The sequence below is a fragment of the Spea bombifrons genome, chromosome 6 (genome assembly GCF_027358695.1).
Source record: "Spea bombifrons isolate aSpeBom1 chromosome 6, aSpeBom1.2.pri, whole genome shotgun sequence".
Lineage (NCBI taxonomy): Eukaryota > Metazoa > Chordata > Amphibia > Anura > Pelobatidae > Spea > Spea bombifrons.
The window spans coordinates 31,926,277-31,943,597 of record NC_071092.1 but is presented as its reverse complement, the minus strand read 5'-3'; the positions used below and the strand labels follow the sequence as shown (position 1 = coordinate 31,943,597).

Sequence of the window (17,321 nt, the reverse complement as noted above, 5' to 3'; positions counted from 1 at the left end):
ATAGCTGACAATAAAAGATTGGATGCATAGGTTATATAAAAGCATTGATATTTCTTGCAAACAAAAACATATGTGCAATGTACTGGAATGAGTACAGATCTAGACCTACAGGAGATGACAGAGAATGTTTAGGAGATTCCCAAATAGAAGGGAAAGATGAAGAGCGTGACATCATTTTACATATATCTGATCATTAACTGATGAAATTAATAAATACATGCATATGAAAATTCAATTTTAACATTTAGATTTCTATATTACTAGTACTACTAAGATGTGTAGAGATAGGTCTGGTGATCAATATCTAGGGGGTTTCAGTTTATTATACGAAAATTAGATTTACCGGTTTTCCATTTCTTCCTTCTTTTTCTGGATATCTTCCTTCATGGCACTAACAGATGGCAGTAACTGATTACCTGCAAGTTCATTATAAAGCTTTGTTGAAATGCCAAGAAATGGTATTTGTAGCTTTTGTCTTTGTTTTTCAAAAAGTGTAAAACATGTTATCATTAGGCTCCAGTAAGCTTAGTAAGTTATTGTAATGGATTAGTTTCTCCCTTTGTGTACAAGGATATACAAGGACAACTGATGTCTCATGGGCATCTAATAAAAACTGCTTGATCTATAATAAAACACTGCACACACACACACATATATATATATTTACTGTATATGTAAATACAATGCTGCGGAAAAGTATTTCTGCATATTTGTTAAACTTCCAGCTATCCAACACTAACTGGCCGTATGTGAAAAAGTAATTGTCCCCTTAGTTACTAAATCGGCCAATTAACCAAATATAATTGATAATTGGGTTCAGTTTAAGACACACCAGGTATGATTACCACCAGCCCTGTTTAATCTAAACATCAATTAAATAGAACCTGTCTTGAAAAGTAAAGTAGGCTAAAAGGTTTCAAAAAGAAGCACATGATGCCACCAATGAAAAAATTCAAGAACAGATGAGAAGCAAAATCATTGACATCTATCAGTCTGGAAAGGGTTACAAAGGGTTCCTCTAAGAGATCATTGATGACTCATCCAGAAGGTCACAAAAGAACCAGGACTAACATGTACAGGACTTTACGCCTCACTTTTCTCAGCTCACGACCTTTGACATTCGACATTAAGAAAGTGACTGAGCAAAAATGGCATCCATGGACCAGTTACAAGGTGAAAACCACTACTGATGAGTCCTGGATCTTTGGAAAAATATTATGTGGACTGATGAGTCAAAAGTGGAAACAAAATGAAGGTTGTTGGAGTGACCCAGTCCTGACTTGAATCTTATTGTGATTCAGATATGAGTTTAAAAAGGCACCGTTTAAAAAGGTACAGGTTGGGACTCTCAAATAGTGAAATGTGTGGTGGGAAGCCAGAAGGAGAGAAGAGAAAGAGGGAGAGATAGGAGATAGGGTGAATTAAGAAAAAAAGAGAAATGAGTGAGAGGAGAAGTAAAGACTGAAAGAAAAAAAAAAGAGACTGGAGAAAGAGAGCAAAGAAATAGCAGGGGTCGACATAATGGAAAGAAAGGGGAGAGAGTATAAAGAGGGGACAATAAAGGGAGGGGAAAGAAGCGAGAAAATAGATAGCTAGGTTCAATGACCTAAGTGCAAATGTTTCAGTCTTACCATTGAAAACCCTGGTAGCAAGCCGGCACTGGAGTTCTGAAACAGGCATTATGGCACCAAGTGGCTGTATTAAGCCAATGACTGCTAGGGTTTGCTTTTCAAGCTCTGGAGAGAAAACATATTTATACAAGGAGATCTTGTTCTTTTGGACTCTGAGATGTTCACAGAAAGGAAAATCAAAGCTATAGCCAGTTGCAAAAATTACAGCGTCAATGTTTTTCTCCACACTTCCGTCTTCAAAAATGGCATCTGTTTCAGTGAATTTGACCACGTTAGACTTTATGACCACTGTACCCGCAATAATACGATTTGGAAGATCATCATTCACCATCGGGTGCTGGCTAAATATTCTGCAAAAATATATGATAACGTATTTACAAATTAATATACAGAGAACATTTGGTGAAATAAACAATTGAATTACAATGTTTCAGCACATGTCTTGCCATGTAGGTCAGGCCTAGGACAGTGTCCCTCCAAAATACATAACTGAGCTCAGGACAAATGAGACAATGGCCTCAAATTCCACGATAGACATGTGTATCATCAAAAAGGGTCGACAGTATGTATGACAGTAAGTGACATTCTAGGCTAAGAGCACTCCAGATCTGTAGCCTGAGTACCAAGTGTTTTCCCCAGCACAAACAAAATAACATGAAACAAAATAATTACAGGGGGCATCTCGGTAGGTATAAGCTTATGAATAATAATAAAGTTCTGCTGTTTTGCCCTTTTCTGTCTTTGTTTTTTATCAATGTTTATGTTTTTTAGTGCTTGTGATTGTTGCTTAGTAACATATAAAAATGAAAAGAAATGGCATGTTGTTTGCTTGGGAATGCCCCAGGCTTCATTAACAGTAGATGCAGTGTCGTGTTGTAGTGTCATATTTAATGCAATGGATTTTTTTATCACGAGTCCTTAAATCAAGTATCCCAAGTAACAGCATTTTACCGAATAATTGCTCCTATTAACAAATGCTTTCTGTCAAATACCATTAGCATTCGAAAATAAGATGGTTATTATGTACCCTTTGATCCACTATATTAGCTATCTTAAGGGGTACATAAAATATTGGTTGAGGAACTATGGATCACAATCATACCTGTGTTTAGGTTTCAGGCCGTAAGTAGCATGGTCAAATCTCTTATTTATCTTGGATTCGCCAATGCAGTTCAGTAAGGAAGTAGGTAGTAAGTGTTTAAGAGTGTTTAAGAATCGAGTAAGAACAATCATGTCCACAGGATAACCATAGTCCGAGACCCGATTCAAAACCCAGGATCCTCTTCTGGTACTTAAAAAGACCTGGAGAACAGAATCTTTTATTGGATGCATTTAACACTTAAAAACTGAAATGTCCATTCCTCTACCTTACCAAAGAATGTATGTAGCAAACACTTCAAATTAAGAAAGTTAGTACTTTCAAATAAGAATTTAGATTTGGTGTATTTTCTTGGGAGCTATTATTGTCTCTCCCGATTTATTGCCCTTTTACACATGGCACACATGCACAATCAGTTCAAAGCTAGCAAGCCTGCTTTATTTATTGAACCTTGCTTTAAAATATTTCTTGATGGGTTATGGAATTTATTTTACATTTAAGGACAGCACCCACTAGAAATGGGCAAGATCGTTTCTCATCCTGTACCAAGGATGATAACCTGGGGGGAGTTGGATGCTGGATATTTTTCTACTTTATATGGTTTAAAATCCACTTTAGGAAAACATGAATCATTTATCTTGCACAAAAACACAAAAACTAAACAAGCTAAGGCTCTGCTATGTGATATTTTATACAAATATGTAAACCAAAACCAAAGTTTTGTAACATATATTAATGTGCAGGCTTTCAAATGTTTAACATGACTGATTTGCTTCTGCAGTGATATTGTTGGAAGTTGAAGAAATGATGTATCAAACAAATTCAGTTTCTTAATTCTTTTTGTTTTATAGAAGCTTTGGAGGAATGCACACTGTAAATGCTTTGGAACGTAACCTTGATTACTTATCAGTCCTTAGTATAAATCCACAATAAGGTCTGTATTTGACCCATGTGTCCATATTCTTTCCTGTACACATGTCTGGAGATATTAGTAGACCAGGGGCCGGGAGTCCTCCGCTTTCTGGTACCACACTGGATGCTATTTCAAGGACAGTGTCTTAACCTCCACGTGGGGTCATAGCATTTTTACTCTGGCCTATTAACATAATGGTGGACACTGGGGAAACTATGGTCGGAGAAGGCTGGAGTGGAAGATCCAGCGTGTCAGATGAGCAGACTTCCACGTGCAGCCTGGGAGGCATAAATTACTTTGATGAGAACAACTCATAATTTAATGAATTCCTTCATAGGACATATTTTGGAACTGCACAATCCTGAGCATTTACATTGTGTGAAACCTAGAATACTTCATTACTGTATTTAATGAGTATGCGGAACTGCTTTTCCTTGGGATTCACTTTTTTATTATCTTATGTTTTGAGTATTTTTTAGGATTCTCTAAAGGTATTATAGACACAGTGTATTATAGCCTCAACTCCCTTTTTTTGTTTTCTCCAGCAGTAATTAAACACACACAATTATAGCTCTTGTATTTGATCACCACCTCCTTTTTTGGCAAAGAGTAGTTTTGGTCGTAAATTACATATTATATGTTATATTATAAATTTTACCTTGGAGTGCCAAGCCACACATTGTTGTCATTTAAAAAAGCAAACCTGTTCAGCTGTCCTACTGAGCTCCACTGCAATGTCACCGCCAGAGTTGCCAATTCCGACTACGATCACTCTTTTTCCTTTAAATGCTTCCGGAGCTTTGTAATCTTGACTATGTATGTACTGTCCTTTAAACTTCTCAATGCCTATCAGATATTAAGATGGATAAAGATACCGGTGACATCTTACATTTTATTATACTTTTTATAACTGTTCAACCAGTCTCAGGAGATCATAAAGATTATTAAATATTTGTGTTTTAAAATACACATGACTGTCGTATAAAGGAATATATGATAAATAGATTCAACTACATTGGGTCACATTCTGCACTTTTATTATTTGGGTGAAAAGGTCTGACAACACTTGTAAATACCAGCTCAAGGAGTGACTGTATTTGATAAAACACATGATTTGATCTGTACTTTATGCTCACACGTGTATTGATAAGGTGATATTTTGTGATTATCTTATCGGTCCAAGTAATGTCATACATGCAGGTATAACAAAAAAGCTTGACTCCTCATAACCATGTAAATACCTTAAAATATATACTCTTCTCAGTTGGTGTCTCTTGGGGAGTTGGAAATTTTCCTTTAAATGCAAAATCATTCTCTGTCTGATTGCATTGATGTCTTAAAAATCTTTTATTGTGCGAACTAAGAAGCATGCAGAGAATTGTTTTTTAATGTAAATGGTAGAAGTACTCTATAGAGATGGCCAAACGCTTCTTCTCTCTGCATGGCAGTAGTCCTTAGCTTGTCAAATGGAAGTGGTAGACTGGCAAAGCTTCTGACTGTACCAGTGTCACTATCATCTTACAATGGAAGAAACTATGACTACGCAAATAATTGTGTATCCAGGGAAGGGCTGGCAAGGAAGGCTAGTAGGACAATTGCCCTGTTGTTGGTCTGACTTTTGCTTTTATAGCAATTATAGAATAACCACCTGGATGTCAAGCGTAAGAAAGGCTTTAGATGACTGCATCCCCATGGAATATCTATGCATTCTCTTTGAGTAAGTGTGTTTTGGACAGGAATAGATAGTACACACAGGGCATGTTCTCTCTCGGATATTTTTATTACTGGGATATTTGGTTGGATTTGCCCGAAAGTCTGCATGCTGCCAGCCCACATCTGTCTGTATCATTGAGTGCTGGAAGGCAGCAAACCAACGTGCTACATTGCCAGCTTGCCTAACATTGTAGAAAGCTAGCACTATGCGAATGCCCATATAATACCAAAATTAATTAAATGTATTGTCTTCTATCTCAAGGAAACTGACCTGTGAAAGAATCCAGTGGGAGATGGGCATTTGTGTGGTGTCCACTGCAAACTAGGACAGCATCAAATACAGCCGTTGACTGCTTGCCCTCATTTTCAGTGACAACATCCCACTGGCCAGTTGTAGAAAAGTCTGGACGCTTCTTTATGCTACAAACGATTGTCTAAAATAATTAATAATTTGGTTAATAAAGCTTGAATATTTAAGGGCATACCAACTCAAAATATGAACAAAAGATTCAAACGTTACGTCTACGCAATCATTGTAAAAGGTATTTAATCATTTATACTGTCTATGAAATCAGAGTAAGGACAGTCATTTTAAAATCCACATGGTGCCATAATACTTTAGACATAATGAATATTTTAAAAGTACATGTGGGGAAGTTCATATTCCACCTTGTTCTGGAACCACAGTCCATAACTCAGGGCCTAGTTCCTCCTATTCAATTTTATGCCTGTACATAGAGTATATATTGAAAGTATTGCCGTCCAAGCATTACATAAGAGTAAAATGGAAAAACCAACACTGCTATATTAAAATAGTTATTTGACCCCTGCTGACACATTTTATTATAAGAAAATATGAGGGGCCGTTAGGGACATTATTTCAGGTTTTTTTCCCTTGTATATCATATAGTGAAACGCATATATCATATACTGAAACGCATATATCATATACTGAAACGCATATGTCATATACTGAAACGCATATGTCATATACTGAAACGCATATATCATATACTGAAACGCATATATCATATACTGAAACACATATATCATATAGTGAAACGCATGCATCATATACTGAAACTCATATATCATATACTGAAACGCATATATCATATAGTGAAACGTATATATCATATAGTGAAACGTATATATCATATAGTGAAATTTTTCATATATCATCTACTGAAACGTATATATCATATAGTGAAACGCATATATCATATACTGAAATTTTTCATATATCATATAGTGAAACGCATATATCATATACTGAAATTTTTCATATACCATATAGTGAAACAGATGGAGTGAAATTTGTATATATATAGACTGAAAAAACACTTATATCATATAGTGAAACAGATGGAGTGAAATTTGTTTATATCATATAGTGAAACAGATGGAGTGAAATTTGTATATATATAGACTGAAAATAATGCTTATATCATATAGTGAAACAGATGGAGTGAAATTTGTATATATATATATATATATATATATACTGAAACTGGTCATCAGTCACATGATCATGACCCTGGCAGGTTGACTCCGCCTCCTAGAGCTCATTCTGAGCTTGCTGGTAAGCAGTGTAGGCCTCTCCATTGAACTGGGTAAGTTTTTCTTCCAATTGGCTTTGTACATTTGAGCCCCTTTGTTTAATGTAATCATTTTCTGCATTTTGAATTGTGTATTATATACATTTATGTTAGTATCTGTGAAATGGTTTCACTGTGGTTCAATTAGTTTCATTGCTAATTCTTGTTTAAGATGGCATGATGCTATCATGTGAGTTTTTGGATGGGGGTTCTGGGGTGAGATGGGGACTTGCTTGTTTTGATCTTTTTTGGGGCATGTGGGATTAATGTTAGCAGTAGTGATAATTTTTGGGGTTCATGGGCTTACATATGGATGTGCTGCCTTGACGTGGTCTGTTGTGGGATTAGTGGTTTTGGGGAGTGGAGGAGGTGTTATTACTTCAGGTTTTTTTTAATTAATTTTGCCATTTCATTATGTTCATTATCTTTTCATTAAAAAGACAGTGTAATGTAGGTTTTTTTTATTTTAAACTGATTGGATTGGTTGGCAAATTCTGTTATTGATGTCATTGCTGGAAATTTGCTGTTATTTAGACCTTCTTGTTGTGTTGTGTTTTTAAAATTTTCTTTTCCTTTTCAGACTCTGTGGAGGACTTGTTTTTGTAGATTTTTGGAATATTTAATACGTTTTTCCAGACACATTGAAGATGATTTCTAAAAGGTATGTGGTGCATTAACCATTCCTTAAATGTACAGAACACAAAACATAGTGACACAGGAGGACACAATATAAATATAAAAACACATGGGGGCACAGAAACATAGGGGCCCACAGACAAACAAAATAAAAACATAGGTACACAGAGTCACACATATATATACAGGGAGACACACAAAGACACTCACAGGGACACATAGAGGCCAATACACACAGGAACACACAGGGTTACATAAAGGGGTACGCTTGAAAAGTGGTTCATTTGCATATCAAAATACAGGTAATGTCATAGACACGAGGAAACCTTTTCTTAATTCATGCATTTGCTTGCATATCTGTTAATACAATGTATAGATTATGCTTCATCATTATTTACTCTCTAATTCAATTCAGATATCCGAACTATGTTCTATACTAGATGAATTGTATAGTTTAACTTATCAATCATTTTATTTTTTTACAGGCTCAAATCCCATTGGAGACCAACATTTCTTAGCTCTTCGCTTGGTAGTGACTGGCAGGCGGGGACGTCCAAGATATGATATAAACGTGGAACATATTTCTGCTTTTTCAACTCTTGGTTTTCATTGGCAAACAATTTCTAAATGTTTTGGTATTAGCCGTTGGACTTTGTATTCTCATAGCCAAAGAACTGGATTTTGAAGACCCCGATTATCAAATATTTCTGATTCTGAACTTCAAAATCTTATATATGAAATTCTCATCACTACTCCAAAATGCAGGAGAAGTCTATCTAATTGGTAGCTTAAATGCAAGACAAACTCAAGTTTAATGTTTATTGACCCGGTTGGAAGAACAATCAGAAGAAGATTAGCTATCCAGAGAAGAGTTTCTGATGTATTATGTTCTAATCAATTATGGTAAATTTTATATTTTGTAATAAAAAATATAATACTGTATCATTCGCTTAAAAATTGTAAATATATGATATATAAATTATATAATTATACCATGTTCACGGTCTATCCATTGTCTCAATTATTATCTTTGTTAACATGTTTTTCTTTCCTAATATGGTGACAGCACATGAAGAGAGTCCTTACATTTGTGGATTAAATTCATGACACTCAGAGAGAAGGTACACAACCACAAGCTTTCAGCTCCTCTCCTTCCAACTGACGCTTCCTCCCGGAGCTTAGTTTTGTATTCTACCTCCTCACAAAGGGGATGTTCGCTGTTGAAGCTCCGTGTTATGCATTTAAAAAAAAAAGTATTTTTATTTAATTCTTTTTTTCCCCAGAAGATTTACAGCTTTTTTTATTCACTTTCAAGGCGTATACCTGAATAGAGTGTACCTAAATTAGCTATGTGGTTTATGAGGTGAGGAAGCTGTAGTCAATGCATCTCCTGTTGCAAGGTACCATGAGGTACCTGGGGTGCGGGCGAGGGAGGAGTCCAAGATGCAGGGGTGTCTAGAAAGAGTCTCAAGAAACTAAGAGGAAGTCAATAGGCAAGCCGAAGGTCTAGGCAGGCAGCAATCCAAATCAAGGTCAGAGAACAATCCGTGGTCAGGTCCAGGCAACAATCAATAGGCAGGGGTCAAAGAACAATCCGGGGGCAGCAATCAATAGGCAAAAGGTCACAGTAGGGAAGGGAGCGCAGAACTAGGGACGCACTGCAGCCGACCGAGCGCTTCGGAATATCTGAGCACCGCCATAACGGTGCTCAGAGGTTTTATAGGGATGACGTCATGCCTGAAGATTCACCTCCCGTGCCTTCCTTACTACTCTCTGTTGAAGGAGACAGCGCTGTAAGTGCCGCCACTTCAACTGAACCCAGGGCTGCCCCGCCCTCCTTCCCTTTGAGCACACAGTATGTAGGAGAAGGCGGCGCTGGAACAACTTGTAGAAGCGCTGCCCTTCCTGTCGTCCCTCGCCACTGCCTCCGGTGTGTTTAATGAAAAAGAAAATTGATAAAAGCTTCTGTTACTGATGAATGAAAAATGGAGGTGCCTCAATCACTTCTGACGAAGAGAAGGCAGAATGCCCTCTAAAGACTATATGTAAATGGAGGACAGAGCAGGCCTTCATAGGGGAATAAAGCAGGCACATACTGTATTTGCTCAATTATAGGCCACACTTTTTCGTCCTTTTTCGGCGTGCAGCCTATAATCGGAGTTTATCGCAGGGATGCGCAATTTGTTTTTCTTTATCATTTATCATTTATCATTGGAAATTAGGTTCTCTGACTCGATGGTTCTATAAAAAATACCCACTTGTTTTTGTATCTAGTTTAGAACATAAGAAAAAAAGAGGGATCGCAATTTTCATAAAAAACAATATTAAGTTTGAAAAATTACATTATGAATCCGACCGAGAAGGCCGATATGGTATACTAATATGCAATTTGAACGACGTGATATACACTTTAGTAAATGTATATGCACCAAACACGTCCACAGTCAACTACTTGGATAAACTCTTTGACAGAGTCCATGAAATAACAAAAGGCTTCCTTATAATAGGAGGTGACATGAACTGCATCATAAAAAAAACACCTCAACGTGTGAGGAAAGGGATTTAGGGGTAATTATTTCTGAGGATTTAAAGGTAGGTAGACAATGCAGTAGAGCAGCAGGTAATGCTAGCAGAATGCTTGGTTGTATAAGGAGAGGTATTAGCAGTAGAAAGAGGGAAGTGCTCATGCCGTTGTACAGATCACTGGTGAGTTCTCACTTGGAGTATTGTGTACAGTACTGGAGACCGTATCTCCAGAAGGATATAGATATGTTGGAGAAAGTTCAGAGAAGGGCTCCTTAAAATGGTTTATGGATTACAAAATAAACCTTACCAGGACAGGTTAAAGGATCTTAACCTATATAGCCTGGAAAAAAGACGGGGCAGGGGGGACATGATTTGAAACATTTCAATACTTAAAGGGAATCAACAAAGTAAAGGAAGAAAGTTTATTTAAAAGGAGAAATAAAACCGCAACAAGAGGACACAAGCATAAACTAGAGGGGCAAAGGTTTAATGGTAACATCAGAAAATATTACTTTACGGAAAGGGTAGTGGACGCATGGAATAGCCTCCCAGTGGAAGTGGTAGATGTTAATACAGTATAGTCATTTAAGCAAGCGTGGGATAGGCATAATGCCAAGCTAGATATAGGATAAGGGCAAGTACTAAAGGAGAGTACTCAGAGGTTGGGCAGACTGGATGGGCCTTCTGGTTCTTATCTGCCGTCACTTTCTATGTTTCTAAACTCTTAAAAATAATCCATGTGCGTATAATATAATTTTTTGACTCGGATGCAAGTAAAAAAAAATATATATCAGCATGTGAAGAATGATTTGTCCTGGCTGATTTTCTACATTATGAAAAATTCAGATAACATGAGTGTGAGTGTGTGTGTGGGGGGGGGGGGGGAGACCTGGTTATATCACGATGACCACAGCAGTAATAACCACAGTCTAACTGTTCAATCTGACCGGGATTTTGGCCCTCTGCTCTTTGCACAATTGATGTAATTCATCAATATTCGTGACTTGTGTTGTTAAAGAAGCCCTAGTCATACAAAAACTTACCTGAGCATTTGTCAGCTTGACAATATACAGAACGATATCCAAAAATAGCTGAAGAAAAAAAAATAACAAATGAAACTCACAATACTATATAACAACTCTGTATACCCGCAACAATAATGGGAAATATGTATAATACAGGAGAATAGGAAAGCAAGCCACTAGTTAACGTGGAAAGACGGTATTTTGTTCAACACTGCAAAGTGCACCTTGGGTAAATCCAGACCACAATGGCAAATGATTACATGTTATTCACAAGAACAGCGTATGCATGTATGTAAATTTTATTGATAAATAACAGCATAATAAAAGGGGAGGCATAATACGTGTAGCCAATAGATTGTCAGCTTCGGTACCAGTATATTTAATGTATGTTCATTTGTAAGTTGTATTTACTTTTACGGTACCCTATTGTAACAGCTCTACCAAATCTGTTGGTGCTATATAAAATGTAAATGTAGTCATGAAAGTACAGCAGTCTACAGACAACTTTATTGGGGTACAAAAGCTATGGATACATTTGTAAAGGAGGCCCCTGTCTGTAAATCTCACAGTGTAAGTAATATACTGGTAATATAAATGGTAGCTACATTAACTTTATAATTATTTTCCTTGTGAAAGAAATACAGTAAGAGCATAAAGGACCATAGCCTATTTTTGAAGTACCCAGCACAAACAAAAAAAAAAGGTAACAAAACACTCACAACTAGAAGAGCCATGAGGAAACTCACCTTGCTTAAGTTTGAATACTGGTTCACCACGCTGTTACAAAACCTCTCAACATCTTGCGTGAGCAGCTGATGTGCATTTGCTATCCTGTTGTCCAAGTTGCCTATCTTAAACGTGGGGGGGGGGGGACAATCTATGTGGGGAACGTATTATACCTTGTGATATTTTATACATTAAATGGAACATTACTGAGAAAATAAGTAATTGTCTCTTAGGCTCAAAACCTGTTTATATCACCACGATCACAGCAACAATACCCACAGTCAAACTCTTCCAGTAGTTATCAATCTGGCCGAGATTTTGTTCACCGGCTCATTGTAGAATTGATGTAATTCATCAGTGTTTGTGGCTTGAAGTCCTAGTCATACAAAAACATACCCGAGCCCCAATAGCACTTACCAGCTTGATGATATACAGAGACATGATCCTACAGAACAACAGTAGCTGCTAGACATGAGAAATCCATCTTGTATGTCCAGTTATTTAGCCTTGTTCAAGACTATGTTAGCTGTAGCTAAAGTTTCCACACACACACACACACATATATATATAAATATACACACACACACAGCTACAGTTTTTACCATCATTAAACCATGACAAAAATTGCCCATAGATCCTGCTTTGCATAAACTTGTTTTTGGAGATATGGGGTTTAAAAATAAGAGCCAGTCAAGAACCCTGGCAAAAGGTGGCAAACCCAGCAGAACAGATCTCTGCCTTGTAGGCCTCTATTTTTTTTCTCTTAGACAGCATGTCATGACCTACATGTACTTCCCAAAAGGGAGGAGGAATAACTTAAGGGGAGATGATTCAGGTCAACATGGCTACTCCTACACATATTATATATATATATACATATGTGTGTATATACACACACACACATACATACATATATATACACACACACATATACATACATATACATACACACACACATATACATACATATACACACACACACACATATATATATACATATACACACACACACATATATATACATATACACACACACACATATATATACATATACACACACACACATATATATACATATACACACACACACATATATATACATATACACACACACATATATATACATATACACACACACACATATATATATACATATACACACACACATATATATACATATAAACACTTAAATGCAACATTCTCACTAAGCTCCTGGGCTTACAAACTCAGCGTCTCCTTGGCACAGATAAAATAAAGTTAATAAACGGACAGGCTGATTTAAGAGACGTGTATCTTCACTCATGACATGCCACAGAGGGCAAAAGAAGAAAACAAACATAAAACAAACGTTTTAGCTTACTATAATAACTAGAAAAGCATCTGGCAGCGAGCGGCTCTTGAAAATAGTATCTGGTCGTGTGATATAGCCACTACCAAGCACACATGTCTTAGCATATCCCCCAATGTCTAAACTTTCGATTAAGTAGAAAAAAAGGCAACACAAGAATGCTTACGGCAGGCATGGCGGCTATAAAGTTGAAGAGGCCTCTCTTAAAATCGTTTCTGCTGCGGCTGATGATCGCACTGCAAACCACCACATGTATGTATGTTACAGCGCACTTTCCACAGAGGCAACAGATATTTGAGAAAATCAGTGAAATGCAATATCCTTATACTATGCTTTTGATGGATGCAGAACGGATTTAATATAAAGGCCATGTGGTAGAAACCCAATGCAGCACAGGCAGCAGGCAGTTACGTGACAGTCAAAACCAAGAGCTCACCAGCGGAATGGCAGCTATATGGCGCCAAACCGGAAGTGGGGCACGAAACCGGAAGTGACCGTCATCCTAGTGCGCATGCGCAGAACGGAGCGGGCCCGAAACCGGAAGTGGGGCATGAAACCGGAAATGGGCCCGAAACCGGAAGTGCCCAACCTCTTACTGCGCATGCGCAAAACCGGAAGTCCGCGCATGCGCAGAACGGACCTGACCGAAACCGGAAGTGGGGCATGAAACCGGAAGTGAGCACGATACCGGAAGTGGGGCATGGAACCGGAAGTGGGGCACCTCCTACTGCGCATGCGCAAAACCGGAAGTCTGCGCATGCGCAGAACTGACCTGGCCGAAACCGGAAGTGGGGCACCTCCTACTGCGCAAACCAGGAAATCGGCGCATGCGCAGAACTGACCTGGGCGAAACCGGAAGTGGGGCACCTCCTACTGCGCATGCGTGGAACCGGAAGTCCGCGCATGCGCAGAACGTTCCTGACCACGGCAATTTCGTGGGGGCGGGGCCTACCTCCAACTTCTCGCTGTTTTATTCTGAATGGCGATGAGAGGATGGTTGAACCTTGCTGGCTTATGAAGCTGCAGGGACCCCAAGGTGTTTTTTTTTTTCCCTCAACAGCTGCAGGCATTTGTTTGATAGTGTGATTGGTAAGAGTTGTAGCAGCTGTGAAGTGCGTTTTCGATGGTATTTAGCTAGTGTCTGCCTGGGATTGATGGTAGTTGTCACTGACAGCTGTAAAACAGAAAACAGAGTCATGCTTTTGTTCCATTGAATTAGACAATCACGATTATAAGTGAACATTTTGGTCTGTAGCAACTGCTTGACAGCATAGAGATAACACAATTATGGTTCTAGCCCTCCCACAGTCACTCATGGATCCCCTGTGTCCTGGCATCATACATCAAAGGTTTTTTTTCACTAGATGCTGCATGTAGAGTTTAATAGGCAAAATGCTTGGAATTGTAAAATTCACCAAAAATAAGAGATTATAGAATTTACCTGTTTTACGGAGAATTGTGCAGTGTTACCCGCTTTTCATATGTATTAATGTTAATTGAAATATAAGTGGTTATAATTATACAATTTATAGCCTCGTTTTTAAAGGTAAATTTAAACAGTGTATTCTACCAGACTTCTCGTATTACATGTCACTGATTAACAACATTTCCCGTGATAAATTCCATGCATCCAGGAACAATACTTTACAAAAAAATAAGCGCAATGAAATACCGTATTTGCTCGATTATAAGACGACCCCGATTATAAGACGACCCCCCAAAATCAAAATATTAATTTAGGAAAAAAACAAAAAGCCTGAATATAAGACGACCCTATAGGAAAAAAGTTTTACCAGTAAATATTAATTCATGTAAATTATTTTTTCATGTTTAATAAAAGCTATGATTGAGAAAAATATATTTTTTAAATTTCCTTTTATTTGCCAACCTGCCCCCCCCAGTTATGCCACTCTGCCCCCAGAAATGCTTTATACCCCCCTATTTGCCACTCTGCCCCATGATATGCCTTATACCCCTATATGCCACTCTGGCATATAGGGGGTTAAAAGGCATATCATGGGGCTGAGTGGCATATAGGGGGTTAAAATGCATTTCTGGAGGTATATAGGCAATGCATTTTAACCCCCTATATGCCACTCAGCCCCATGATATGCCTTTTAACCCAGCATGTACTGGCTGCCTTGGCTTGATAGGAGTGTGATTGCTGTTAGCAGTTTGATATATATATATATCAAACTGCTAACAGCAATCACACTCCTATCAAGCCAAGGCAGCCAATACATGCTGGAACCTGGGGATGATAGTAGTGGGATTACAGCCTCCCTATGCCATGCTACAACCCCCACCCCCCTTACACATCCATGCTATCACACACAAACACATTTAAATACTCATTCATTCCATTAATCACACATACTTCACACATTAAACACACATTAATCACACATACTTACCCAAAAACCCTCCCCCACCCCCTTACCTGAACTGCAGATCTCTCACTCGAAGACTTCTGCAGGGGACCGGCTGTAGAGCAACTTCTCTGGCCCCGCCCCCAGAGGAGGGAGGGGGAGATAGAGCTCTGTGAGGACGCTGCAAGCTTCCTGTCCTCCTGCTTCTAACAGAAGAGACGCTGCTCGCGACCGGTAAGCAGCATGGCCGCAGCAGACATTTTTTGGGGGGTCTGAGAAGACGACCCCGATTATAAGACGAGGGGTATTTTTCAGAGCATTTGCTCTGGAAAAAACCTCGTCTTATAATCGAGCAAATACGGTATTATTTAGAAATATAGCCACTTAATAAAGACAGGAGGAGTCCGGTGGCTTGTGGAGAGATGCAGTCAAATGACCGTAGTATGATGAGTGCGGATACACGTGTGAGTTTCTATTTAGAATTCTTTGAATTTTTAATTCTTCAGATCCAGTGGAAAGATGGTAAAGGTTGTAGTACACAATGAACACGAATGGACTTAGAGCACTTTCCAAGGGCTATAACCAAGGAAATTTAGAATACGGCAGCAGCTAAGATATATAAGTATTGAGGTGCGTTCAAATAAAATAAACAGGAAAGGGAACAAGTGATTCTACAATAAGCAAAATAAATCATACAAAAATCAATACATACATGGCAGAAGAGCAGATAATGTGGAAGATCGCCAACGTTTCCGCACAGCAGAACCACCGAAGTCCATCGAGGCTGCCCGTGTGTCCTGAGACAGTTCTTGGTCTTGTTTTAGCTTCAAGGTGGCTTTATGCTTGTTCCGTGTATGTTCCCTTAAAAAGGCAAATAACAGGAATGGGTCGCAGAAGTTATCTTAACCGAGCAGAAGGGGTTTTAAAACATTTGGTCCGTAGTGAGGTCACTTACCAATGGCTGTAGGTAACTCGCAGGAGTCGCGTCCGGCCATTCGGCAAGGGTAGCAGGCGAATTACGCAGGAGTGGTGTCAGGTCACCAGAGAACAGGACTGGACAGCGGTCAGGTCGATGATTACAGCCAGATAACTGAAATAGGATTGGGTTTCTTGCCACCACTTTTAACAACAGATAAAGAGTCAGATTACGGAGTTGAAAGTCAATAAAAAGGAAGCCATGAGCAGCGTAAGCGTAAGGTGCATGCGTGAGGTCTTACACGGCTATTACTGCTGGGCGTTAATTAGCACCATGTACTACAAAGAAATTGAATATGAATCAGCGCTGTCCGGAATTCAAAAACCTGCAGAGTTTCCAATGGAAGCAGAGACTTACGGATAAACACATATAATATGTGTTAACTCCTTAATTCCCTCTTTAGGGATTTGAGAGGTAGGCAGCAGTTCATTTTTGGTTTCAGATCCACATTGAGGACAGAATAGACTGTCCTTAAGTGTAGACGGGATAAAATGTGTAATAATAGTAATGGAGATCTGTGTAGGGAGAGGAACAACCCAGGGCCACCATAGAGCCGTCTCTATTTAGAATGATTATAATGCTAGGAGGGTACAGGTAGGCATTTTCATTATGCGGTGCTGGCAAGCGTTACCGTCGGACAGCACCCAATATAAAGCCAACGCTTGCCCTTTGCCCACACCTTTGTTCACCAAAAGAAATGCTCTCCGCTCTTCAGTCCTTTATCCCCGTCTGTCTCTGGCGTGGTGCGGGTACTATAATAC

At 38.6% G+C, this 17,321-nt stretch overlaps 2 protein-coding genes across 3 annotated transcripts in view; both read right to left on the bottom strand.

Moving 5' to 3' along the window:
• The window catches only part of LOC128500930 (flavin-containing monooxygenase 5-like), a 6,498-nt gene extending 516 nt beyond the window's left edge, over positions 1-5,982 (bottom strand). The window contains exons 1-7 of the mRNA XM_053470304.1: positions 5,974-5,982; positions 5,628-5,790; positions 4,347-4,489; positions 2,734-2,933; positions 1,632-1,981; positions 344-416; positions 1-4 (exon numbers count right to left, since the gene is read on the bottom strand). The exon at positions 1-4 is cut by the window's left edge and continues 516 nt beyond it. Of these exons, the coding sequence (XP_053326279.1) occupies positions 1-4; positions 344-416; positions 1,632-1,981; positions 2,734-2,933; positions 4,347-4,489; positions 5,628-5,790; positions 5,974-5,982 (942 nt within the window). The remainder of the gene's footprint in view (positions 5-343; positions 417-1,631; positions 1,982-2,733; positions 2,934-4,346; positions 4,490-5,627; positions 5,791-5,973) is intronic.
• Positions 5,983-10,524: 4,542 nt separating this feature from the next.
• LOC128499779 (ATP-binding cassette sub-family D member 3-like) lies at positions 10,525-16,844 on the bottom strand. 2 transcript variants are annotated; one of them, XR_008354811.1, is made up of 6 exons: positions 16,540-16,844; positions 16,297-16,445; positions 14,168-14,389; positions 13,382-13,451; positions 11,888-11,988; positions 10,525-11,207 (listed from the first exon to the last, which is right to left on the bottom strand). XR_008354811.1 is itself a non-coding variant. In XM_053468692.1 (3 exons), the coding sequence occupies exons 1-3, from the start codon at positions 13,388-13,390 to the stop codon at positions 11,046-11,048; spliced, it is 276 nt and encodes a 91-aa protein (XP_053324667.1). In that variant the 5' UTR covers positions 13,391-13,623; the 3' UTR covers positions 10,525-11,045. The 2 variants fall into 2 exon arrangements, 1 of the variants encoding a protein (XP_053324667.1); XM_053468692.1 differs by lacking the exons at positions 14,168-14,389; positions 16,297-16,445; positions 16,540-16,844 and having other exon boundaries at positions 11,888-11,992; positions 13,382-13,623.
• Between the last annotated feature and the right edge of the window lie 477 nt (positions 16,845-17,321).

What these genes read in the sequence shown, in the direction of transcription:
- LOC128499779 (XM_053468692.1), bottom strand. An exon ending in AGTATTCAAACTTAAGCAAG is followed by an intron (nt 11,208 to 11,887) that starts GTGAGTTTCCTC and finishes TTTTTTCTTCAG; the next exon opens with CTATTTTTGGATATCGTTCT.